Source organism: Aphidius gifuensis, linkage group LG1 (assembly GCF_014905175.1).
Source record: "Aphidius gifuensis isolate YNYX2018 linkage group LG1, ASM1490517v1, whole genome shotgun sequence".
NCBI classification, from domain to species: Eukaryota; Metazoa; Arthropoda; class Insecta; order Hymenoptera; family Braconidae; genus Aphidius; species Aphidius gifuensis.
The window spans coordinates 6,402,086-6,427,630 of NC_057788.1; the positions used below are offsets into that span (position 1 = coordinate 6,402,086).

General features: G+C 26.6%; 8 protein-coding genes across 10 annotated transcripts; 3 read left to right on the forward strand and 5 right to left on the reverse strand.

Moving 5' to 3' along the window:
* Positions 1-458: 458 nt before the first annotated feature.
* On the reverse strand, positions 459-3,245 carry LOC122847901. Its single transcript, XM_044145759.1, has 8 exons — positions 3,240-3,245; positions 2,343-2,400; positions 2,137-2,244; positions 1,934-2,035; positions 1,702-1,836; positions 861-962; positions 657-761; positions 459-562 (listed from the first exon to the last, which is right to left on the reverse strand). The coding sequence occupies exons 1-8, from the start codon at positions 3,243-3,245 to the stop codon at positions 459-461; spliced, it is 720 nt and encodes a 239-aa protein (XP_044001694.1).
* LOC122847387 lies at positions 3,234-4,990 on the reverse strand. The gene is made up of 5 exons (XM_044145023.1): positions 4,756-4,990; positions 4,180-4,348; positions 3,924-4,081; positions 3,533-3,695; positions 3,234-3,436 (listed from the first exon to the last, which is right to left on the reverse strand). Exons 1-5 carry the CDS (start codon positions 4,756-4,758, stop codon positions 3,345-3,347), a joined length of 585 nt encoding a protein of 194 aa, XP_044000958.1. The 5' UTR covers positions 4,759-4,990; the 3' UTR covers positions 3,234-3,344.
* A 148-nt stretch (positions 4,991-5,138) lies between these two features.
* On the reverse strand, positions 5,139-7,865 carry LOC122847388. Its single transcript, XM_044145024.1, has 4 exons — positions 7,710-7,865; positions 7,348-7,513; positions 6,800-7,251; positions 5,139-6,693 (listed from the first exon to the last, which is right to left on the reverse strand). The coding sequence occupies exons 2-4, from the start codon at positions 7,499-7,501 to the stop codon at positions 5,548-5,550; spliced, it is 1,752 nt and encodes a 583-aa protein (XP_044000959.1). The 5' UTR covers positions 7,502-7,513; positions 7,710-7,865; the 3' UTR covers positions 5,139-5,547.
* Positions 7,866-8,762: 897 nt separating this feature from the next.
* On the forward strand, positions 8,763-12,586 carry LOC122847389 (cullin-1). The gene is made up of 4 exons (XM_044145026.1): positions 8,763-9,066; positions 9,677-11,803; positions 11,887-12,106; positions 12,200-12,586. The coding sequence occupies exons 2-4, from the start codon at positions 9,750-9,752 to the stop codon at positions 12,278-12,280; spliced, it is 2,355 nt and encodes a 784-aa protein (XP_044000961.1). The 5' UTR covers positions 8,763-9,066; positions 9,677-9,749; the 3' UTR covers positions 12,281-12,586.
* A 313-nt stretch (positions 12,587-12,899) lies between these two features.
* Positions 12,900-14,753, reverse strand: LOC122847390 (testis-expressed protein 9). Its single transcript, XM_044145027.1, has 2 exons — positions 13,764-14,753; positions 12,900-13,700 (listed from the first exon to the last, which is right to left on the reverse strand). Exons 1-2 carry the CDS (start codon positions 14,583-14,585, stop codon positions 13,608-13,610), a joined length of 915 nt encoding a protein of 304 aa, XP_044000962.1. The 5' UTR covers positions 14,586-14,753; the 3' UTR covers positions 12,900-13,607.
* Positions 14,754-14,898: 145 nt separating this feature from the next.
* LOC122847391 (sperm-associated antigen 6-like) lies at positions 14,899-23,513 on the forward strand. The gene is made up of 8 exons (XM_044145028.1): positions 14,899-14,992; positions 15,070-15,332; positions 15,446-15,662; positions 15,727-16,079; positions 16,146-16,445; positions 16,513-16,671; positions 21,902-22,047; positions 23,343-23,513. The coding sequence occupies exons 1-8, from the start codon at positions 14,968-14,970 to the stop codon at positions 23,503-23,505; spliced, it is 1,626 nt and encodes a 541-aa protein (XP_044000963.1). The 5' UTR covers positions 14,899-14,967; the 3' UTR covers positions 23,506-23,513.
* Positions 16,888-23,280, reverse strand: LOC122847392. Of its 3 annotated transcripts, XM_044145030.1 has the most exons (3): positions 20,042-20,057; positions 18,770-19,849; positions 16,888-18,426 (listed from the first exon to the last, which is right to left on the reverse strand). In XM_044145030.1, the coding sequence occupies exons 2-3, from the start codon at positions 18,989-18,991 to the stop codon at positions 18,337-18,339; spliced, it is 312 nt and encodes a 103-aa protein (XP_044000965.1). In that variant the 5' UTR covers positions 18,992-19,849; positions 20,042-20,057; the 3' UTR covers positions 16,888-18,336. The 3 variants fall into 3 exon arrangements, 2 of the variants coding, with proteins under 2 accessions (XP_044000965.1, XP_044000964.1); XR_006373364.1 differs by lacking the exon at positions 20,042-20,057 and adding an exon at positions 22,130-23,280 and having other exon boundaries at positions 16,888-19,849; XM_044145029.1 differs by having other exon boundaries at positions 18,770-20,125.
* A 1,174-nt stretch (positions 23,514-24,687) lies between the features above and the next one.
* Positions 24,688-25,417, forward strand: LOC122847902 (protein CutA homolog). Its single transcript, XM_044145760.1, has 5 exons — positions 24,688-24,764; positions 24,861-24,966; positions 25,046-25,095; positions 25,170-25,212; positions 25,284-25,417. The coding sequence occupies exons 1-5, from the start codon at positions 24,688-24,690 to the stop codon at positions 25,368-25,370; spliced, it is 363 nt and encodes a 120-aa protein (XP_044001695.1). The 3' UTR covers positions 25,371-25,417.
* Positions 25,418-25,545: the final 128 nt, after the last annotated feature.

The following is a 25,545-nucleotide window of genomic DNA, read 5'->3' on the forward strand; positions in this document are numbered from 1 at the left end:
GAGCTTCTCACCTGTTCTTAATCACTAAAAAAATAGGGGTACATTTTAAAAAATATAAAAGAATTTTATTTTTAATATACACAATCAATATATTTTTTTTTACTCAATGTATTTAATCTTTTTATTATTCATATGAAAAATCAGTTTTTATGTGTACATACTTGCAACTAATTAACCTGATATTATACATAACTAAAATTTAAGAAATAGTAAAAAAAAAATATAGCAAAAAAAAAAAACAAAACTGGTAAAATGAAAATTAGAAAGTTTTATTAATATTTGACAACTGTCAATCACTTATAGAATATATGATATTTGTCGACTAATAAATATTTGTCGAATAAAAATATCGAGTCTTCCAATATATAGCGGCTGATATTGCACATCTCTAGACTCATTCTATTGTGGGTCGTTTTGTATGCGGTCTAGATTCATTGGTAGAAAGTCTTTGAGTTCTTTTAGATGTGCTCAAGTTTCGGTGGTTCTGTTGGACAACCACCACCACCACAACCACGACAATCTCGTTTTTCAAGAGATTGTAATACGTAATCTTCATAACGTTCTGGCAAAAAAAATAATACAAGTGATCATTTACGTTTATAATATGTTAAAACCAAGTCAAAGGTGACATTCGATGTTTTAGTTTATTAACTTACCTTGTTCTTCATGGGTCAACAGCCACCGTGGTTTCATGTCATACGAAGCTATATCATCAGGATTGATATCATCAAGCGTTGATTCATCATCAAATCCAAAAAGTTCTGGGAAAAAAAAAAAAATAATACAAATGTTAATTTACGTTTATAATATGTTAAAACCAAGTCAAAGGTTACACTTGATGTTATGGTTAATTAACTTACGTAAGTTACCACGAGTTTTGGAACTCAACAGCGATACAGGTTTTGTTTGACCAAATGTACGTTCACCACGATGGGTTTCATCTACTTCAGTTTGATGACCTTCTGGGAAAAAAAAAAAATAATTAAAGTGTTAATTTACGTTTATAATATGTTAGAACCAAGTCAAAGATTAACACTTGATGTTTTGGTTGATTAACTTACCATGTTCTTCAGGGTTCAACAGCGATGCAGGTTTTGTTGTACCAGGCAGATTTTTATCAACAAGACAGATATCACAACCATGACAATTTTTGTTTTTTCTATTAAAATATTTTCTTTCGTAAGCAGCAAAACGTTCTAGAAAAAAAAAAAATAATACAAGTGTTAATTTACATTTATAATATGTTAAAACCAAGTCAAAGGTTACATTTGATGTTTTTATCAATTAACTTACTACTTTCTTCGGGGGTAAACAGCCACACAGGTTTTGTTATCTCAAACGTATCTACATCTATATCGACGTCATCAAAGGATGATTTATTATGAGTTTCATAATCTGGTGGAAAAAAAAAAATAATACAAGTGTTAATTTACGTTTATAATATGTTAAAACCATGTCAAAGGTTACACTTGATGTTATAGTTATAATCAACTTACCACGTTTTTTGGAGCTCAACAGCGATACAGGTTCGGTTTGACCAAATGTACGTCCACCACGATAGGTTTTATCATCATGTGATTTATCTACAGTTTGATGACCTTCTGGAAAAAAAATAATAATAATACAAGTGTTAATTTACGTTTATAATATGTTAAAACCAAGTCAAAGATTAACACTTGATGTTTTGGTTGATTAACTTACCATGTTCTTCAGGGTTCAACAGCGATGCAGGTTTTGTTGTACCAGGCAGATCTTTATCAACAAGACAGATATCACAACCATGACAATTTTTGTTTTTTCTATTAAAATATTTTCTTTCGTAAGCAGCAAAACGTTCTAGAAAAAAAAAAAATAATACAAGTGTTAATTTACATTTATAATATGTTAAAACCAAGTCGAAGGTTACATTTGATGTTTTGATCAATTAACTTACTACTTTCTTCGGGGGTAAACAGCCACACAGGTTTTGTTATCTCAAACGTATCTACATCTATATCGACGTCATCAAAGGATGATTTATTATGAGTTTCATAATCTGGTGAAAAAAAAAAAAATAATACAAGTGTTAATTTACGTTTATAATATGTTAGAACCAAGTCAAAGATTAACACTTGATGTTTTAGTTAATTAACTTACCATGTTTTTCGGGACTCAATGGCGAAACAGGTTTTGTTCGACCAAATGTACATCCATCACGATAGGTTTCATCATCATGTGATTGATCTGCTGCAGTTTGATGACCTTCTGGGAAAAAAAAAAATAATTAAAGTGTTAATTTACGTTTATAATATGTTAGAACCAAGTCAAAGATTAACACTTGATGTTTTGGTTAATTAACTTACCACGTTCTTCGGGGCTCAACACCGATGCAGGTTTTGTTCGTCCGGCTGTCGAATTCGCCTTTAATAAATAAAAACAAAAATAAATATCAATTATTGATCGTAAAAAAAAAAACAACGTGTCATGAAATAGCTCAAAATAATTCAATTTTTGAATAAAATAAATGTTCAATTTTAGACACTTGATCCACGTAATATTATTTAAAAATAAAAGATAACATAAATTCACTTTATTGATAAATTATTTAGTAGTATTATATAAATAATTTGATGATAAGTCAGATATAATAATTAACCACAAATTAGTACTAACACGTGTTATAACGTTTACACGTGGATCAGAATTTATAATATTGATTAAATGATATTAATGACATATTCAATATGAGTTGATTTAATTATAAAATTAACATTAATTTACGTTAAATAATAATTTTTTTAAATTATTAATTATTTATTGACGAAAAACTCACCATTATAATTTTATCCTTCTATATCTATTTACGTAAACTAACTAAAGTCTGAACACGTGTAGTGTGAGCAACAGTATAAACGTCGTGACGACAGTGCCCAAAGTTTTCACGAAAGACCACTAGATTATTAGTATGAGCTTCCTACCTGTTCTTACCCACAAATTTTTTTTTTAAAACTTGAAAACTAAAATAACTAGAATTTTAAAAATAGTTCAATAAATAAAAGTAAAAAAAGAAAGTAAAACTGGAAAAATAAAAATTAGAGAGTTTTATTAATATTTGACAGCTGTCAAACACATACATATGGAATATATATTTATTTTTCATTTGAATACATTAACTGTATTTTCTTAGTTAGTTAGAGAATATCTGATATTTGTCGAATAAAAATATCGGGTCTTCCAATATAGAGCGGCTGATATTGCACATCCATGGAAGTAAATTGCACATCTCTATAGACTCATTCTATTGTGGGTTGTTTTGTCTGGTCTAGATTCATTGGTATGGTAGATGATTGGTGAGTCTTTTTAGATTAACCTTCTTTCAATGGTTCTGTTGGACGACACATACGACAACTATGAAAATTTTCCTTCTTATATAGTTTTTCCCAAGCTTCAAAACTTTCTGGAGAAAAAAAAAAAAAAAAAGTGTTAATTTACGTTAATAATTTTTTAAAACAAAGTCAAAGGTTACAGTTGAGGTTTTGGTTAATTAACTTACCACGTTCTTCGGGGGCCAAAAACAACCACACAGGGTCAATTGAACCATCACAACTATAGACATCTGATTCATCTGCAACCATTTGACTATAGTCTTTTCTTAACTCATTTTCTTCACTGAAATCGGGGGAATCAGTGACTGAAGGTCTTTCTGTCGAATTCGGCTGGAATAAATAAAACAAATATTAATTATCAATAGTATATTTCCATTACATCAATGATAATTTTTTAGATATTACCATAATAATAAAAAATTAAAAAAAAAAAAATAAAAAACGTGTCATGATAATTCAATAAATTTGAATAAATTTTTGAATAAATTAATATATTATATTTTTGAATATATGATTTGATAATAAGTCAGATAAATTAACCAAAAAATTAGTACTAACACGTATATAGTCTAGATTCATTGGTAGAGAATCGGTAAGTTTTTTTGGTTTTTTTAGTTCAAACTCCTTCCCAAGTTCCGGTAATTTTGTTGGACGACACATGCGACAACTATGAAAATTTTCCTTCTCATATAGTTTTTCCCAAGCTTCAAAACTTTCTGGAGAAAAAAAAAAAAAAGTGTTAATTTAAACTACGTTAATAATTTTTCAAAACAAAGTCAAAGGTTACAGTTGAGGTTTCGGTTAATTAACTTACCACGTTCTTCGGGGGCCAAAAACAACCACACAGGGTCAATTGAACCATCACAACTATGGACATCTGATTCATCTGCAACCATTTGACTATAGTCTTTTCTTAACTCATTTTCTAATTCACTGAAATCGGGGAAATCAGTGACTGCAGAAGGTCTTTCTGTCGAATTTGGCTGGAATAATAATTATTCTTTAGATACATTAACATAATATAATAAAAACAAAAAAAAAAAAAACAAACGTGTCATGAAGAAGCTTAAAATAATTCCATTTTTGTATAAATAAAATATTCAAAGTGTAGACACTTGATTCACGTAATATTAATTAAAAATAATAGATAACATAAATTCAATTTATTGATAAATTATTTAGTCGTATTATATCATTAATTTGATAATAAGTCAGATAAATATTAACCAAACATTATAGTACTAACACGTGTTACACGTGGATCAGAATTTAATTGATAAATAATTGATACATATTCAATTTGAGTTGAATTAATTATAAAATTTATATCAATTTATGTTAAATAATTATTTTTTATATATTATTAATTATTTATTGACAATAAACTCACCATAATTGTCTTTTTCTAGTACTTTATTCACGAAAACTGAACTGAACAAGGTTGAAACTGGTTGAAGTTGAAAGTTTGAAAACAGATGGATTTTAAAAAATTATTATGTTTATATTATTTGCTTATATATAAGAATGTGGAAGGGGCACAAGATACACATGCGCAGAATAAAAATACTCTAATAGACCAAGAAAGACTATCTCGCAAGATTTATGTATTACCTATATAAATCAATTGAGAATTATTTAATCATATAATTTTTTTTTTCTGTTTGATGACATGCTTTGTTCCGAGGGATTTAAATGAATTTAGTTTAATCTTCTTGTATTTATTTATTTATTTTAAATTAAGATACTTGATGGTTAATTAAATAAATAAAAATATTTTATATTTTTTAAATATAATATTTGTTTTTTATTTTCGACAAAATTTTAGAAATATTTGTATTAGGTGAGTAATCAATCAATTTATTTTTGTACATGATAATTAATTAAAAGAATATGTTGTCAATTAAATGCAATTGTCATGTTCCAGAATTTACTTTACTTACAAATTTGTAAGTATCAACAATAACTGGCACGTTTATTAAAAAAATATAAAATTATTATTTAAGCCACTTGATTTATCATAAAATCTGTAATGACATATGTACGATTGAAGCTAAAAATAATCGTTCCATACGCAATAATTATTTGAGAAAGTATATAACTTTGTTTTATAAAAATATGAACAACGTCACTTAAATTCTGATAATTCCAAGTAACATAAAAAACAAGATAAATATAATTAAATCTATTTAACAACCAACCATTGAGATTTAATGATTGACTTAGAAGCTTCCGTTATTGACGGATTGAAGATATTTAAGTATAAAATGACGCCATTTGTACGATTTTTGGTTGCTTGATTAGCAGCAATAACCGTGTTAATTGTAATATTATCTACATAAGAGAGACCAATATCTTCAAGATCTGGGTTATTTTTTATAAGTTGAATGATACCAGCATCAGTAAGTTTCTTGCAATCCAAACAATTCAATTTTTTTAATCCTTTTAATTTTATAATGAAACTGTCTGAAATATCAAGGAAGCCTATGTTTAGTTTTTGTAAATTTTCCAAGTTTGTTAAAGCAACGAGAGCTGTTTCAGTAACAGCAGTGCAACCTCCAATGTCTAAACTTTTTAGGTTTTTACAATTATTAGTAATAGCAATAACTGTACTATCTTCAATATTTTTTGCTATACTCAAGTTTAGGTGTTCAAGATATTGTAATTTTGATAACTCATCAAGAACAGATGGAGAAGAAAGTGGATCACCGACAATAGATGGTACTATAATAAAATGAGGCATTTCTAAACGTTTAAGTTTTTTACAATTGTTTGAAATTGCGATTATTGATTCCTCAGTGATCTTAACGTCACCAACCAGTAGTAAACATTCAAGATTTTCCAACTCTGTTAACTTTTTTAAAGCAGTATCATTCATAATGCGATGAGGATTATGTATCCTCAAATGTTTCAAATTCTTGCAATATTTAACAATTGTATTTGCTAAGTCAGGCGTTATATTACAATAAAAACCAAGATATTCCAAGTTTTGAAAGTTTATCCAATTTTTGGAAGGAATTTTATTTACATCATATAAACCATATGGAATATCAAGATGTTTTAGTTTTTTGCATGCACAAAAAATAGTATTGATTACTTTTGTATAGAGGTTTTTTGTAACTATACATATACTTGTAGTCCTGCCCATCGTTAGGTCAATATATTCCAAATTAACGAGTTTATTAAATAGACAAAACCCTTCGGCTATTTCATATAGTCGAATGTCGAGATAAACAAGTGTAGTTTTTTCTGCTATTTCTTGGAGAATTATGTCGTCTAAAAAGAGGCCACGTAATGTCATTTTTTGAAGATTTTTAAATTTTTTCAAAGTCTGAAAATAATAATAGAAATTTATTTAAATAGTTTATATTTATTTAATTGATAGTATTGTTTGTCACTAGTGATAAACAACTAGTTGGTAATAAATAACAACTTACCATAGAAACTGTTAATTTGTAAATCGACAGAAATTTTCGTAATAAATGAATTTCATTCATTTCTTTTGGAAAACTATTAATTATTTCAAGTAAATTAACTGTTTGATCTTGGCTTTCATGTTCCAGTATTATTTTAATGAATTTTAATTTATTCAACTGTGTAAATGCTTGAACAAAGTGATCAGCATTATGAGTTAATGAATCGACGTTAAATTCACATTCAAGACTTGTTAAATTTTTACAGTGATCACCAACAAATGGCATAATATTTGAATTGCAAGCATCTGAGAAAGACAATTCTTTTAAATATATACCACATCTTAATAATATTTTCTCGAGGTATGATTGTGTCAACAAACGATTATCATAAGAACGTCCAATTGATGATTCACATTTGTATTTTTTAATGTCATACCAAGCTAGCTGGCATGCCTCTTTCCATTTGGCACAAACTAAAATAAAACGTATCAGATTAAAAAAATTAATAATAAAAACATTGATATTTTATTGACAAAAAAAAAAAACTTTATTTTGATGATAATATATACCTTCTTCCATATCTATCCTTTCTGGTATTGGTAGCAGCATGAAGATCTTTGCTAATGAGTCACAATCCAGTAAATTGATGACAACTCTTTGATCCTTGTCACCATCATCAGGAGTTTGTTGATCTTTCTCAACACATATTCTTTTTGCACTCATTTTAAGTAAACTCTGAAAATATATATTACAACCAGAATAAAATAAACAAAAATAACCATCAATAATATATTCTAAAATATAAATCAACATTGATCAACATTAATAAAATTATATTTAAAGCTAAATAATATTGAATGTGATGCAACATGTCAAAATACAATTGATTATTTTATAAATGTACTTGTTAAAATTATAAATTTTTATTTACCTTAATTGATCCTTTTTGACGATTAATTTAAGAGTTGATGCAATAAATTTTTTTCTTTTATAAATGTATTAATTTAATGATGAGTTTTAATTAACTAGGCAATTAAACAACAATATTTTAGACAATTTTGTGAGTTTGACCGTTAAATTCTACATACATGTATATATTTTTAATTGTTATTTGTTATTTATTATTGTTATTATTGGTTTGATTGGAATAATGTCAAAGTGCCATCTCATGGCAAGTGGTTCAGCCAATTTCAGTCACTGAAATTCATTGTACTTTACTCTCTTGTAAATTTATTATTCACGGTTTTAATTCAGCGCAATTCAGCGTGTTAAAAAAAAAATAGAGCTCTAAAGATTTCATACTAATTAACAATAAAGTTATCAATTAATAAACCAAATTAAATTAATAACACAATGGCAGTAAGTCAAAGTACCAAGTATAAAATTAGTGTTGTTTTGGAAACAGCACAAGTTGTTTTTCACTGGGGATTTATACCAACAGTTCTATATTTAGGTTAGTTAACTTATACATCATTAAATTTAATTTTTTTATCTTTGAATTAATATAATATAATATGATTTATTAAACAGGATTTAAAAAAGGAGCTGATCCTGGAATGCCTGCTCTTTCACTAATGAGGTAAATTTTATTAATACATCTAACTTGGAAAAAAAATTTGATTCTAATATCTATTTGTAAATTTTTATGTTCTAGTTTATTGTGGCAATAAATCAAGATGACAACAATCCAAAATTAATATTTCCAATATTTCTGTTTAGACATAAACATGACTAAATAAAATAATAAAAACTTCGTTATAAATAATGATTAATAAACAATTAATTTAGATAAAAATTAAACAAATGTATTTGTCTTTATTTTTTATGTCTTTGAATTGGCAATTTAGCTTTCTATGTTACCATTCGAGTTGCAAATTTAATTACCAAAAATCCCGTTGTGTCTCCCCCTTTGACAGTGTGACCTAACCTCTAAATAACAGATAAAGAAGTGTAAGAGAAAAAAAGAGAGCACACAACATCCAGTACTACAATTGCATTTATTATATACATACACTACTGTTAGATAGTGTGGATAGTACATGTAGTGAGCCCCGTTATTAGTGAAACACTGACACAAAAGAGTTAACAAAATTTTGTCCATAAAAAAATTTACATTTTTTAATCATCAACAATAATCATTATTTTGCTGTAAAATTATCAATTACTTTTGGACTCTTTGACGCATTTGCAACGACGTGGAATAAAAACCCATGCAAATATTGTTATCAAAAAAAAAAGTATATTTTGTGAACGAGGACAAATTGTTATGCGGTAGTAAACATCGACAGGTTAGTTGTCTACTTATCATTATTAATTATTTTATTATCTTTTTTACTTTCATCATAGAAACAAGCTAAATCATAAACTCTTTTTTTCCTTCCTCATCGTTTTATCGAGGTCCATGTGACGAAATAAAAAAAAAAAAAAATGCCAAATGGGCCATTACTATCGTCATAGCAAATCATATACTTGATCAAAAAAAAAAAAAGCAAGCTGTTACTTATCAAGAAAAAAAAAAAAGTTTAAACAAAAACATAAAAAATTTGTTGTCATTTTCTTTTTTTATTTTTTTTTTTTATAAAAAATATGAGCCTTTGTTGTCTGCATTGTTGATTGCGTGTAAGCCATAGTTCAATTCCGTAAAATATTCTTGTTTTCACGTTGAATAACCTAACTTTTTTTTTGCCTAAATAAAAATAAAAAAAAAAAAGGTGTTTTATTTTTACATTGCTGTGCGAAAAAAAAGAACAGTTAATACTCGGTCAGTCAATATCTAGAACACACTTCAATTATCACGTTTAATTTATAAACAAAAATAATTTATTAATGTTATTATTATTGTTGATAAAATACCATCATATTATTATTAATAATTTTTTGTTTCTTTAATTGATGCAGAAAAATCCAGTAGCAGCTAGTTGAAAAAAAAAGGAAACTAATAATTGTTACACTTGATAAAAGCCAAAGTGAAATGAGTCATCGTGGATCAGGTGGTGGTAGTGGAAGTGGTGGAAGTGGAAGTGGTAGCAGTCATCAGGGTAATCCACCAGGTCTAAAACAAATTGATTTAGATCAAATATGGGGTGATTTACGTGAAGGTATTGAGCAAGTATACAATCGTCAGTGTATGTCAAAACCACGTTATATTGAATTGTACACCCACGTGTATAATTATTGTACATCAGTACATCAACAAGTAAATCGTACATCAAAAACAAGTAAAAAAGGACAAATATCTGGTGGTGCACAGCTTGTTGGTTTAGAGCTTTATAAACGTCTACGTGAATATCTTCGTAATTATTTGATAAGTCTATTAAAACATGGTGTTGATCTTATGGATGAAGATGTACTACAATTTTACACAAGACAATGGGAAGAATATCAATTTAGTTCAAAGGTACTAAATGGTGTTTGTGCATATCTTAATCGTCATTGGGTTAGACGTGAATGTGAAGAAGGACGTAAAGGAATTTATGAAATTTATCAACTTGCATTAGTAACATGGCGTGATAATTTATTTAAACATCTTAATCGTCAAGTTACAAATGCTGTTCTTAAACTTATTGAACGTGAACGTTTAGGTGAAACAGTTAATACACGTCTTGTTAGTGGTGTTATTAATTGTTATGTTGAACTTGGTCTTAATGAAGAAGATCCAACAGCACGTGGACAAAATTTATCTGTTTATAAAGAATCATTTGAAAATGTATTTCTTGAAGATACTGATCGTTTTTATATACGTGAAAGTTCTGAATTTTTACTTCAAAATCCAGTAACTGAATATATGAAAAAAACTGAACAAAGATTACTTGAAGAACAAAAACGTGTACAAGTTTATTTACATCAAACAACAAATGATCGTTTAGCTAAAACATGTGAACGTGTTCTTATTGAAAAACATCTTGATATATTTCATTCTGAATTTCAAAATTTACTTGATGCAGATAAAAATCAAGATCTTGGTAGAATGTTTCAGCTTGTTGCTAAAATAAATAATGGTCTTGGTGAATTACGAGTTTTACTTGAAGGACATATTGCAAATCAAGGTGTTGTTGCAATTGATAAATGTGGTGATTCAGCAATAAATGATCCAAAAGTTTATGTTAATACAATACTTGAAGTACATAAAAAATATCATGCACTTGTATTAATTGCATTTAATAATGATGTTGGTTTTGTTGCTGCACTTGATAAAGCATGTGGACGTTTTATAAATAGTAATTCAGTTACAAAAGCAGCAAATAGCAGTAGTAAATCACCTGAATTATTGGCAAAATATTGTGATGTATTACTTAAAAAATCAAGTAAAAATCCAGAAGAAGCAGAACTTGAGGATACCCTAAATCAAGTTATGGTTGTATTTAAATACATTGAAGATAAAGATGTATTTCAAAAATTCTACAGTAAAATGTTGGCAAAACGTCTTGTACAACATATGTCTGCTAGTGATGATGCTGAAGCATCAATGATATCAAAATTAAAACAAGCATGTGGTTTTGAATATACATCAAAACTTCAACGAATGTTCCAAGATATTGGTGTATCAAAAGATCTCAATGAAGCATTTAGAAAGCATTTAACAAATTCAGCTGAACCACTTGATATTGATTTTAGTATACAAGTATTGTCATCTGGTTCATGGCCATTTCAACAATCATTTACATTTTCATTGCCAACTGAACTTGAAAGATCTGTACATCGTTTTACAAGTTTTTACAGTGCTCAACACAGTGGAAGAAAACTCAATTGGCTATATAATATGTCAAAGGGTGAATTACATACAAATTGCTTTAAAAATCGTTATACACTTCAAGCATCAACATTTCAAATGGCTGTATTATTACAATATAATTTATCAACATCATGGACTGTTCAACAACTTCATGAATCAACACAAATTAAAATGGATTATTTGATTCAAGTACTACAAATATTATTGAAAGCTAAACTTTTAACTGCACCAACTGAAGAAGATGCTGAACTTGCACCAACTGCCACTGTTGAACTATTCACTGCTTACAAAAAGTAAGTTTAGTATTTTTTTACTTCTACCAATTTCAATTGAATTTATAATTAATATTTTGTTTTGTTTTTTTTTTTTTTTATAGTAAAAAATTAAGAGTCAACATTAACATACCCATGAAAACAGAATTAAAAGTAGAACAAGAAATAACACATAAGCACATTGAGGAAGATAGAAAATTGCTTATTCAAGCAGCAATTGTTAGAATCATGAAAATGAGAAAAATGTTGAAACATCAACAGCTTGTTGCTGAAGTTTTAAATCAACTCAGTTCACGATTCAAGCCTCGTGTTCACATTATCAAAGTAAGCTAAATTTATTATCTCAATTTTAAATAACAACAAGATAGTAATAATTAGATTTAATAATACTATTTGTTCTTTTTTTTATCATTTTAGAAATGTATAGACATTTTAATTGAAAAAGAGTATCTTGAACGTACAGAAGGCCAGAAAGATACATACAGCTATTTGGCATGATTTCACATTTATCAACAAGAGCTTGTTACAAACAACAACGTAAACAGTGAGTCAACAATTATAAATTTCATCATAATATGTTTCAAGCATTGGAACAATAACAACCAATTGATCAACCAACATGTCGTCATATTTATTTATCTCATCGGCGATTGGCTGATAAATAAAAATTTTCCTCTCTTCATTTCGATCTATCTTTATCAACCATCGTATTTTTTTTTTTTGCACACAACTGGCAGCGTGAGCTATACCTTCTTTCTTTTTTTTTTTTCTTTTTTTTCTATTTTCCCTGTGAAAAAAAGTAGGTACTGATTTAAAAAAAAAAAATTTCAAGTGACTGGTATTTTTTTTTTTAATGTTAAAAATAAAAAGAAAAATTAAATGTAACGGATTTTCGTTTATTTATTATATTCGTTACTGTCCGTGATTATTTTACAATTCATAATTTATGAAATAGAAAAAAAATTTAATCATTCATTAGCCGCTAATTATATTTTTTTTCCCGCGGATATATTTTTTTAACACACAAATAGATAAATTTGTGCAATAATAAATCTTGATGATCAAGGATTTTTTTTTTCCCCGTTTACATATTATTTTTAATTTTCATCTCGATGAAATTTTCTTTTGCATTTGGTAAATTCGGGCAGTGACGAGAATTAGATCATTTTTTTCTTTTCTTTTTCTAGTTTGTTAATTATTATTAATATTATTTTTATTATATTTAATGTTATTACAATTATTATAATTATTAGTGATAGTATTTCTTTCTACGATATCATGTCAGGGTTTTCTGAAAGCAAAGTAAAAAAAAAAAAAAGATCAAACGAAAGAGTGGAAGAGAATATACTACACTTAGAAGAATAAAAAAAAAAAAAAAAAGAAAAACACAATGTATGTAAAAAAAAAAAAATAATAATAGAACTTCAGAAATTAATTTAAATAAAAAAAAAAAAAAAAATGTGATCGTGAAGTAAAAGATGAAAGAAAATGAGAATGTATGATTGGATTTTGCTCATATTTCAGAATTAATTTGACTGACAATTATAGTAAATGTCGAATTCTTCTAGTAGTTGGCTATTTTTAAAAAACAATTCTCTTCTGAAATATGAATATCATCAAATCTTTGGCCCAATTGATATTTAGAAAAAAAAAAAATTAGTTTATAAGTAACTGGTTCGTAATTACAAGAACACAATGAAAAAAAAAAAATGGATGAATGAATATGTAAATAAATTAAAAAGGAAAAAAAAAAAAAACAAAATTAGTTCGAAGATGATTGTCTTGATTGTGATTAATAATTCCTCATCAATTGTATCCAAAAATTTTAAGTATTTCCATTGATTTCGTTTTTCCAATTTATTATTTTCGACATATCTTGACGAGTCAACTGTATTTGCTTGGTGGATTCTAACAATGCCTATAAAAAAAATATATATATTTAAATTATTTATTAATTATTATTAACAATTAAATTAATTACCTTTTGTTTTTTTAAATTATCAACGAGAAACATTTGTTTTTTAAATGCTTGTAATAATTCTGTTTTTTGTTTTTCTAAATTTTTAATTACCACACGTTCATCATCTTGCAGAGATTTAATTTTTTCACGTAAATTTTTTTCTTCAATTTTACAAGTTTTATATGTATTTTTCCATTTTTCAGTTTCCTCCAGTGACCTGTTCAATCGCATTTCAGTATTATTAGTTTGTTGATTTATCATTTTAATTTCCTTTTTAAGTAAATCTAATTCTTTTTTAAGTGATAAATTTTCTTTAGTACTTGATTGAAGTTCCGTTTGTATTTTTATATTATTTTCTTCTAATTTTGTTATTTGATTTTTATTATTTGATATTTGTAATGAATATTTATCTTTAATATCACGAATTTTAGTATTTTCATTTTCTAGCTCAATACAGTAATTTGTTTTTTTTTTTAATTCATCTTTTATTTTTTCATTATCAGAATAAAGTGTTTGTATTTTTGTTTTTAATATTTTAATAACAGCATCGTTATTTTTTTGTGTTTTATTATTTGCTACAAGAATATCATCAGGATCATTATTATTAACTTGAGGTTTTATAAATTCTCGGTCAAAATCAATCAGTCGTGGTGGATCAGTGTAATAATTATTTGAAGCATGACAAATTTTCGATTGTAATGCTTCTGTTGTTATTAATGAACGTATGTCTTTTTGTGAATTTATCACTGAATCAACTTCCTCAATGATATTTTTAGTTTTAAGCTGAAGTTCTTTGTTCAATCGATGGTACTCTTTTTCCTTTGCTAACAAATCATCTGCCATTGTTTAACAATTAATTTATATCACTGTCAACTCAATTTTTTTATTCACCTGGACTCTTAATTAAAAAATAAACAACTGTCTCGTTACCATGGTGTTTATTTACATTAAAAAAAAATAAATTTAAAAGCAGCCATTTTATCCAGTATAACGATTCAAACTGATGTAATTAAAAACACCAAAATATTATTTGAAAAATATTAAAAAATAACATTGAATATTTATTTTTAATTAATTTTTTTTTTTATATTATCATTTTACTATTTGAATTAAATTTTAAAAGTCATATTGAAAATTGAAATAGTTGAAGAACATTCACGGCATGTTCACTTTATTTAAACAGTCAATGAAATTTTCTTCAATCATTTTTTAAAAATTTATTAAAATGACATCAAGGACAATTGTACATGGTAAGTCTGTCAATGTGAAATGTAAAAAGATATTCTTTTAATCTTTATCATAAATTTTTTGATTAAAATATTCAAAGCAATGCACGAGTACCAGATAGCTCGTTTGAATTTTGTAAAATCAATGTCGGATTTAGCTTCGAGGTCTCAAAATATTGAAAATCTTGAAGCTGCTGGAGTGCTGAATTTACTTGGACCACTTGTCATTGATATTAATCCAACAGTTCAACATACAGCTGTAACAGCCTTGGGAAAAATTGCCAATCATGATGAAAGACTTGCTCGTGCTGTTGTCAACATGAAATTTATTTCTCAACTATTAAAAAATATTGAAAAACAAAACGTACGAATATAAATGTAAGATTTCGATATTTAATTTCAAGAGAAAAAGAAAAAAAAAAATAGAAAAACCAAAAGAAAGATATTTAAAATTATTGATTTCTTTTGTTCAATCAGAAATTCTTCAAAAAGTCAGCATTATTTGTATTACGTTCGGTGGTTAAACATTCACCAGAGCTAGCTAAACTTGTGGTGATTGATGATCCCATTGGCATGGAGGCAATGATTGTCTGTTTGGAAGATTTCGATCCTGGAGTCAAAGAATCAGCTGCATGGGCTATTGGATATGTTGGCAAACACAACAGTGATCTTGCCCAGTCAGTTGTCTCAGCAGGTAAATAATTATACAGTATAAAAAAAGCAATATAAATTAACAAATATTATTTAATTATTTTCAGGTGCTTTACCTCTTCTGGTGCTTTGTCTACAAGAGCCTGAAATATCATTGAAGCAAATAAGTACATTGGCCCTTTCTGACATTAGCAAACACTCTCTCCAACTTGCCCAGTCAGTTACTGACACTGGAGGAATTGCATATCTCGTAAAACTTATACAAAATCCAGACTACAAATTAAAACGACAAGTTTTTTATGCTTTAAGTAATATTGCCAAACACTCGGTAAATCTTGCTGAGTCTGTACTCGAGGCTGATATATTTCCTGATGTTCTGGAACACATGGGTCATCCTGATGAAAATGTACAAAAAGCTGCTGCCACATTGACACGAGAAATATGCAAACATACCCTTGAGGTATTCTTCATAATATACAACAAAGCTAATACTATATTTATTTAATAAAAAAAAAATATTTTACAGCTAGCTCAACTTGTTGTTAACACTGGTGGAATTGGAGCACTTATTGAAGTTATAATAACAACACAATCAGCAAGACTTCCAGCAATAATGTCACTTGGATATATTGCTGGTCATTCGGATCAATTGGCAATGGTTATTATTGGATCAAAAGGTGTAGCTCAATTATCAACATTATTGAATGATGATAATGATGATCATGTACTTTCAATAACAGTTTGGACACTTGGACAAATTGGTAAACACAGTCATGAACATGCCAAGGCCATTGCCATTGAAAATATATTTCCAAAAATACTTTATGTATGTAAATTTAATTTCTATTTAACTTTTATTTAATTGCATTTATTTATTCGTTTTTCTTTTGTAGATGTATTCAAGGACACAAAGCTCAGAGGATTTAAAAAGCAAATCAAAATCAACTTTGAAAAATGTTCTACAAAAATGTATTTATTTTGAGGCATTGGAGCAACTGCTACACACTGCTCCACCTGAAATTCTAAAATACGTTCTCAAACAATATAGCCAGGTGACAATTAAATTAAAACACTATTACTTATTTCGTCTAAAAAGTTTTTTTCTTTTTTGATTTATTTAAATATAATATCAATAAATTCTCCTTCTTCTTCTTCTTTTTTTTAATATATATTTTGGTATTTTTACATTCACATTGGTGATTATAAACTAACGATATACAAAGTGACAAAAACAATTTTTTTCTATTTCGAAAATTATAAACTGCTGGTGATGATGCAATGCTACTTGATATATCTAACACATTTTAAATGAAAAAAAATAATAAAAATTACACAGTATGCAATGTTTATTGCTCAGTTTGTTTGATTGAAAAAAAAAAAGAAAAATGATTCTAAAAATTATGTTGGTCAAGCAATTTAGATTACTCAGTGAAGGCGAAATTTTTTTCTACTTAGTGACATTATATTTTAATTTTTAATACGATATCTTTGGTTTTTTTTTTTTTTGTATCGAAGGAAGATCGTAAAAAGCTCTAACCAGCAGGCCATTGTTAAACTTTGTTTTATATTATATATTTTTATTTTTCAATAATCGGACTTGGTTATTAACTTACTAATGTTTATTTAAATCTTTTGAAGCTGTTGTCATCATCCAATTGAAATAATCTAGATGAACCCGCGTGTTTTTATTTATTAGTTGAGAAGGTCAATTGTGATTAAGCGTACAATTTACTTTTTGAGTCTTTTAATTTCACATCAACCCATCTTAATTCCAACTGTTATTATTATTAATTAATATTTTTTATTTCTTTAATTGTTTTTCATTTTAATATCATACACATACATACACGCAAACACTCCCTCTTTCATTCGATCTTTCTTTTTCTCGTTTTTTTTTTTTCTTTTTAATTTTTATCTCTACATTTATTTTTTATAGCACAAAGTTAGTGATTGTACATGGTTACTCAATTATTAATTGTAATAATAATATTTGCGTTAATTAGTTGACAGTTTATTTTTAATAATTTATTAGTCGTCTACTGGCAGTTTTTTTATTTCGTGACAGGATGACGCATCAATATATACTTAAATTCAATAGAATTATTTAAAGATTAAAAATTGAATTTAAAAAAAAAAACGAAAAAAATTAAACCGTAATTGAGTTTCATCGATTTTTTTATTTTTTCACAATTTAGTTTAATTTATAATGGAGAAAAAATAATAGACCGATTCGATCTTTACGGCCTTGAATATCAATATTGACAAATAAGGCATTGCGTTTGATATTTGCATTAATCATTATCATATTATTTTCTTTTATCTTATTTTTTTTACAATTAAATTCACTTAAAATATAAATTCTAGAATTTTTTTTTTTTTATTAAGCTCGGTAAAAGAGTAGAACAGCAGATAAATTTTTCTTAAATATTCTCTACATAAAACAATAATATCTGTTGTTTATAACAATGCTATATTTTTAATATTTTAATTAACTATATATATTTTTTTTGTTTCTAATCATAATTACACTTTCAAATTATTTCTACGTATTTTTTTTTTTTTTTTTAAAAAACAAGCAAAAAGTGCTTTCTAAATTTTTTTAGTAGTGAATTAAAAAATACGTGTGTAAAATGATTAAGCATAGAGTGAAAACGTGCAAAATAAAAAATAACAAAATAATATTTATGAATAATTATAAATAATATTTGTTAAAGGGTTTAAAAAAATTTTGGTCCAATGACAATATCAAGTCTTAGAGCGTACAAGGCGAATATTTGGCTCAAGTCATGCAATTTGTTCACGTTTCTCTGAAAAATAAAAAAATGTGACAATAAATTCTAAATTAAAAATAATAAAAAAAAAATAAGCAATTAATCAAAAAAACAAATAATAAATTATTTTTTAATAAATAACGTGATATTGGTGTGTTAAGCAAAAAAATTAAAAATGATGCATCAGAGAAGTAGTGTCATGGTTTGAATTTAGGCTGTGCAAATTAACATTAAATTACAATGTCAATTACATAAACTCGAGGCGAAGGTTTTTAAAACAATTGAATTATAAAAAAAAAAAAAAAATGTATCTTAGATATTATTCATCAATTTCATCATTCGCCTTAATGCTAGCGTAGTTGTTAACATTTCTATTCACCCTCAACATTTTGAGGAAACTTCCAAGTACAAGAATTGTTTTTCTATGTCTTCGAAATATTCCTGAATAAAGTGCCTCTCTGACGTCTCTTCTATCAGACACATCAGAGTCAATACTTGATACTGATACAACTGATGGTTTTGTTGATACTGGTGCATGATGATGTTCATTTGTTTCACTAGTACTCAAAATAACTCTTGGTTGATTATTGATCATTTTCATTGTATTAATTTATCACTTTATCATTCATCTGATAATTACAAACAAAACAAATTTTATATATTTTTAAAAACAATTTTTTTTAAATTAGTTACTATATTATTCCTCCACTTATTAATTAATATCTAAACACTTGTTCACAAGTAGTATCAAAAAATTTTTTTTTCAAGTCAATTTGTTAAAAATCTTTTTAAACACTGATAACGTTCTTACACAGATAATTTTTTACCTCGCTTTTTTATACTTTTCGTTAAGCCCTTCAAATGATAAAAACACTCGGGCTCCAGAATTCTTATCTTGTTTTAATTTATTGGTATCCTGACGACGTGTTGCTGCTATTTATGTTTAATCAAAATTAACGTGATTTATTTTTTCTTTTTTTTTGTCACTGTATGACGATGATTTCACGTGTCTTCAAAAAAAAATAATTAAATTTTATTCTTATGTTTAGCCAAATAATAAAAAGATAAATTTGATATATTTTTTTGGCAAATATCAGATAAATTTTATTCCTTTAATCATTATTGTTGTTTGAAATTTATTAATTTATTTTCATTTAAATGGCGTTGTATAAATTGATTTATTATTGATTATTGATAAGATGATAAATTCAATAAATAAATAACACATGGTCTTTGGAGAATAAATATTGCGTGTGTTTCTACGACCAGATCTGATCACAAACTGTCGATCGATTCGACGCAACTGTCTTGGCCAAGGCCTTCTATCGACTCATATCTCCATCAATATTCCTCTCAAACACGGATTATTGACCTTTTTTTTTTTTTTATTTTATTTTTCATATACGTAGTTGTTGTCGTTGTAGATACTTGCTCACTGCAGCCAAATACAACTGTCCACCTGAAATAAAAATATAAATTAAAAATAAATTGAATTTATTGCTTTATCATGGAAATTTTACAATATACAAGGTCAATTTAGTCAAAAAACATTTTTTTAATAAATTAACGTAACTATTGTCATCAATCCATTAACCAATCCAACAAATTTACTCAATTTTCATGATCGTCATCATATAACAGTATAACACACCTGAAAATTATTCAATCTATTTCGTTTCCTCTCCCACACATGACCTTGAAATTGTTGAATATATATTCATCTATCCTCTATCTATCATCTTTAATAAAAAGAAAAAAAAAAAAAAAAACTAATAAAACTTGAAAATAAAGTGAAGGTTTTTTACGAATAAATTCTGAGCAATAAAAAAAGGAAAAAAAAAAAAGAAAAAAAATGTTATTGTCATTTATAAATGATGAAGACCGATTGTATTTTATTATTGAGATGCTGAATATTAAGTCTTATTGAGTTCAATGGTTTTATTAAAGTGTTGTTATATCTTGTCAGGCATATACTTCATGAGATTGGAATGAATCTGTGACTAATACATTCCAATTGTAGAAGTGAAATTACATGCTTGATTTTGAAATTAAAAAGAAAACAACTTGTGTGTTTTAAAAAAAACTTTGATGATAAAATTTTATATACGCATTACACAAGATACTGATTTCATATCAGATATGTTTTATTTTTAAATAAATTGACACTGAATCATAGATTAAACTAATAATACTTTAACACGTCTTATTTTAAAAATGATGATAAAATTTGTTTTTGTTTTTTTAGCCAATTTTGTTGTTTGGTTTTTTTTTGTATAAAAAATAATTATTTAAATATTATTATTAAATGATAATTGAAATAATTGAGTAGATAAAATTTGTAATTTAATTTAATGTGTATTAATTGATAAATTATTTATTAATTATACAAAAAAATTAAGAGAAAGTATATTTACTCGAAACATTAACTATTGGATAGCTGCCAACTGCTGCTGGATATTTAATATAAACAACATTCAAGTACATTCAACCAAGCAAATAACAGTGCGTTTTAAAATTACATGTCGTATATACATTAATTATATATACAATCATATTCTATGTAAATAGTACAAACACATGAATTATTATTAATTTCATCATAAAATTTTCATTTGCATATTAGACATATTTTCTTTATTCTATTTGCAATTTTTTTTTTTCGATTGACGCTTGTGATCTATGAAAAATATAAAATTTAAAAATTCAGATATAAAAAATAAACATATCAATGTTAAATAAATTGCGTGGTATGTCAAAACCAAAAATAAAATTAGTTTATTATTTGCTTATTCAAGAATAAATATGTTTTTTTGTGACAATTTTTTTTTTTTATATTTTTTTCAACTGTTTATTTTGCTCACTATTTATTTATCAACTGACGTAATATATTGCTTCGAAAAATTTCATCGCAAAAATTGTCAATTCAAATAATTTAATCTTTTATAAATAATAGAAATGACAAGACGAGATAAGACACGCATTAATTTACTGAATTTAAAACGAAAAAAAAAAAAAAAAGTGACTAGCATGTAGCTTAAAATTAAAATAAAATAAAATATTATATTAATTATCTCAAGGTTTTTTTGTAGAAATTTATGATTAATTAAACTCAAACATTGCAGCTATTAAAATTAATCGACCACTGTAATAATAAAATAATAAAAAAAAACAACTTTCATGGTTTCAGTAAATTAATTTTATATTTTCAATCTAAAATTGTTGATTTTTAGTGCTTGAATAATAGAGCTAGATGATGATTATAATAAAAATATTGTGTGTCAGTATTTTCTTGCTGATGATAGATAAAAAGACGATGTCACGTTGGCTGATATTGTGTGTATAGGTCAGGTTTCTGAAGCCTTATTCTTACAATATATCACACGATTCTTAAATAAGCTCATTTCTATTTAGTCCTCCATGTTCTATTTAAACTATTATTAATTGTTATAATTAATACAATCATAAACAGACATTATAACTAATTTAAAAAATTTATTTTTCAATGCAACAGATACTACCAAATGATCCAAAATCTCGTCGACTATTTGTGACATCTGGGGGATTAAAAAAAGTACAAGAAATTTATGCCGAGCCTGGTACAAGTCTCTCCGAGTATATTGGAATTATTAATTGTTGTTTCCCTGCTGAAATTGTCAGGTATGTGGCTACATCAATAATCAACCCTTTCTTTTTTTTTAGATATAAATTAAACATAAGCATATATAAATAAATTTCGCACCTGTTGGATTTGTTCTTCATAATATCCTTGAATAATATTTTAATAAATAATTTCATTCATGAAATTGTTGCTTAATACATAATCTTAATCACTAACATGTTGATTACTAACAGTCTCACTGATTGATGAATATTATTACACTTTTAAGTCACGTCATATTTTTTTTCTTTCAACTGACACTCACGAAAACACTAGTTGCATTATATTCACGTATTTTTTTGTCGTAAGAAATACTTCTGTATTACATAAGACATGGTATAAATTTAATTTAAATTATTAATTTTAATTAAGAAAAAAAAAAGTAGATGTTCTATAAATTATTGAGTATGATATTACAATGTTGCAACATGTAGTGAACAACTCTATCACGGAGGTTGCTCTCACTGTGCAGTTCACCTATTTATCCACCCCTTCATCATATAAAAATATTATGTATATGTATATTTGATTTCAATATATACATAGACATGAACACACTTATGCAAAGATAATAATCAGTCTTTCATGATGATACAATAGGGGTTGTATATATATTTTCTTTGTCTTGTTCTACTCCCGTTGCGCCGCCACTTTGTCGTCGTCGTTGTCGTTGTCGTCGTCCTCAAGACAATCGATACAATGATTGAGAACACACGTGGCATATAAGTATTAAAATTAAAATTGCAAATTTTTTACACATATGATTTTAATAATGAACTTGCGCAATTTAAGTTTTTTAATTTATACAGTTCAATAGACTGTGGAAATGTTAGAAATAATTTACTTTTGTTTAGAGGGAGTTTGTAATATTGTTTGGAATTTTTTATGATAACTATTTTAATTATTAAAATTTATAAGACAACTCGTCCCAGGTAGGGGTTGTAGCGGCCATGTTGGCTCAACTAGCGCAAATAATATTGGAGTTTGTTTTGTGAGCTTTTTTTTTTTTTTTCCTTTTGCTAACGATCAATATTTTTGCATGCGGGTCAGTAGGGAAGAAGAGGCAACGAAATGATATTTTAACAATTTTTTAAAAGGGTTTTTTGGCTGGGTTGTTATGGGGAAAATATAATTAAAAATTTATTGTTTAGTGTGGTATTGATTTTGGGGGTGTTTTATATAGTTTTAGGGGAATTGGTATATATGGGGAATGAATTTTTTATGAGGATAGTTTTGAGGATAGTTTGATGAGTCAAAGGGTTGTTTTAATTGAAGGGTTGTTTTTTTTTTATAGGTATTATTCACCTGGATACCCAGAGGATCTCCTGGAAATTGTGGAGAATTTTCAGCCAAGTCGAAATTTGCCTGTTACTACTGGAAATAAAAAGAAATCTAAAGTTGTAACTTCATCATCTACATCCAACTCTTCTTTGTCATTGAAAAACGAAAAAATTTAATAACAAATTATTTTTAAATAATCTATAACGAATATTTTTAAATGATCTATAATAAATTTTATTTTTACTAAAAAAATATATTCTTTTTTTAAATTCGTCTAATCGTTTCAGCTTTTCATTGCGATTTTAAATTAAATATATAATTATAATACTAACGAAATATAATACTTGAAAAGTATTTAATATTTTTAATTTTTTTTTGTATCTATTACTGTTTGTTTGTATTTATGCAGTTTTAAAATTGGTGCTTCCACGACAAAAGACGAAGTGTTATGCATATCATATACTGACCAAGTGACCACATCATGATTTAAAAATAATTAATTAACTCGGAAAAATTAAAATAAAAAAATTTCTGTGTGATATATTGATACCGCTAGATGGTGCATTCGTAAAAAAATATTTCGCAGGTCTTGTTGACACCTGCTTATTATAGGTCCAGGTTTAATTTCGAAATCATCGCAATATTCAGTGTTAATATTATCCATATTAACTAATTTTTAGACTAAGGTCAATCACTGTCACCTTGCTCAATTAATTAAATATAAAATCATACATAGATTAATTGCATAGATTACTAATGTTAGTAATCTTCGAAGTTATTAATAATTATAAGTATACATGGTATACATATGTTGCGTAATTCAATTTCTAATTAATAACTCGTACAACAGACTTATTAAAAAAAATTGGAACCAATCTTCTCGGTGGATAATGGATATCTGATCTGCTATATTGTATATGGCACTGGTTTCATATCATATAAAAATAAATTATTAACGAAACACAAGTTATCGTTGCAGCATATATGGGAATGTCTAAAAATAATACAGATTATCTAAATAATTATTATAAAATAGAATAATATTGAAAAAACAAAGATTCTTTATTTCTGCATTTATTAAATTAGATGATGCTGTTGTGTGCTGTTGTGATATTTTGGTACCGCCAGGTGGTGCACCAGTAAAAAAAAATTTCACGCGTGTTGTTGACATCTGCTTATTATACGATCCAATCAGTCTTTGAAAAAATTCGCAATATTCAGTGTTAATATTATCCTTAATAATTAACTAATTTTTACTTGGCTCGGTTGTTCGAACCCATAATCAAATAAAAACTAATAACTTTAATTCAAATACATATCACGATATCACGTGTATTGTTAAACATCTCTAACCAATAATGTGTAGTTTAAGTCGTATTTACTCAGTCGCGTATGTCACCGTGCCTTCCATTGAAATTGCAAAAACACTAGCACAGTAAGTTTCATATTTTTGTCTTTAATAAGCTTAATAAGTTATTAACATTACATCACATTGCTCACGTGAACATAGTTAATTATTTTAACATTGCAGTGGTGTTGTCAAAAACAAGCTGGCAGCATGTGTCAACATCATCCCTCAAATAACATCAATCTACGAATGGAAAAATGAAATCCAAGAAGACAATGAACTTATGCTGGTAAATAAATTTTTTTATTAATAAATAGTAACTCAACAATAAAAAATATACTAATTAAAATTTAATTGCTTCAACACAGATGATCAAAACAAGAACAGAAACTGTAACAAGCCTTACTGAATTTATCAAGTAAGCTCGTTTTTTTTAAATTGACAATTATTTGTTTCATTTTTATTTACAATGCTAATATTTTATTCTTTTAGAAAAAACCATCCATATGAAGTTTGTGAAGTTATATCACTACCTGTAAGTACTGTCACTTGATATTTACCATAAACATTTTATTAACTCTTTAAAATTTCGCGCTAATTTTACAGATTGAAAATGGAAACCAGCAATACCTCAACTGGATTGGCGATATAGTTCCAAAGTCATCAGAAACTGATCCCAAGTCTTCCTCATAAATTAATATACAATACAAAATGTTAAACCTAAACAAACAAACATTTAAATAAATAACAATAAAAATAAGCTCTTTAAATGACTTTTTAAATGACATTTCAAGCCTATACATTTAAAAATAGATGGCGTTTAATTACAAGTCAAATTGACAACCCTTTTTTAACCCTTTACCACAAT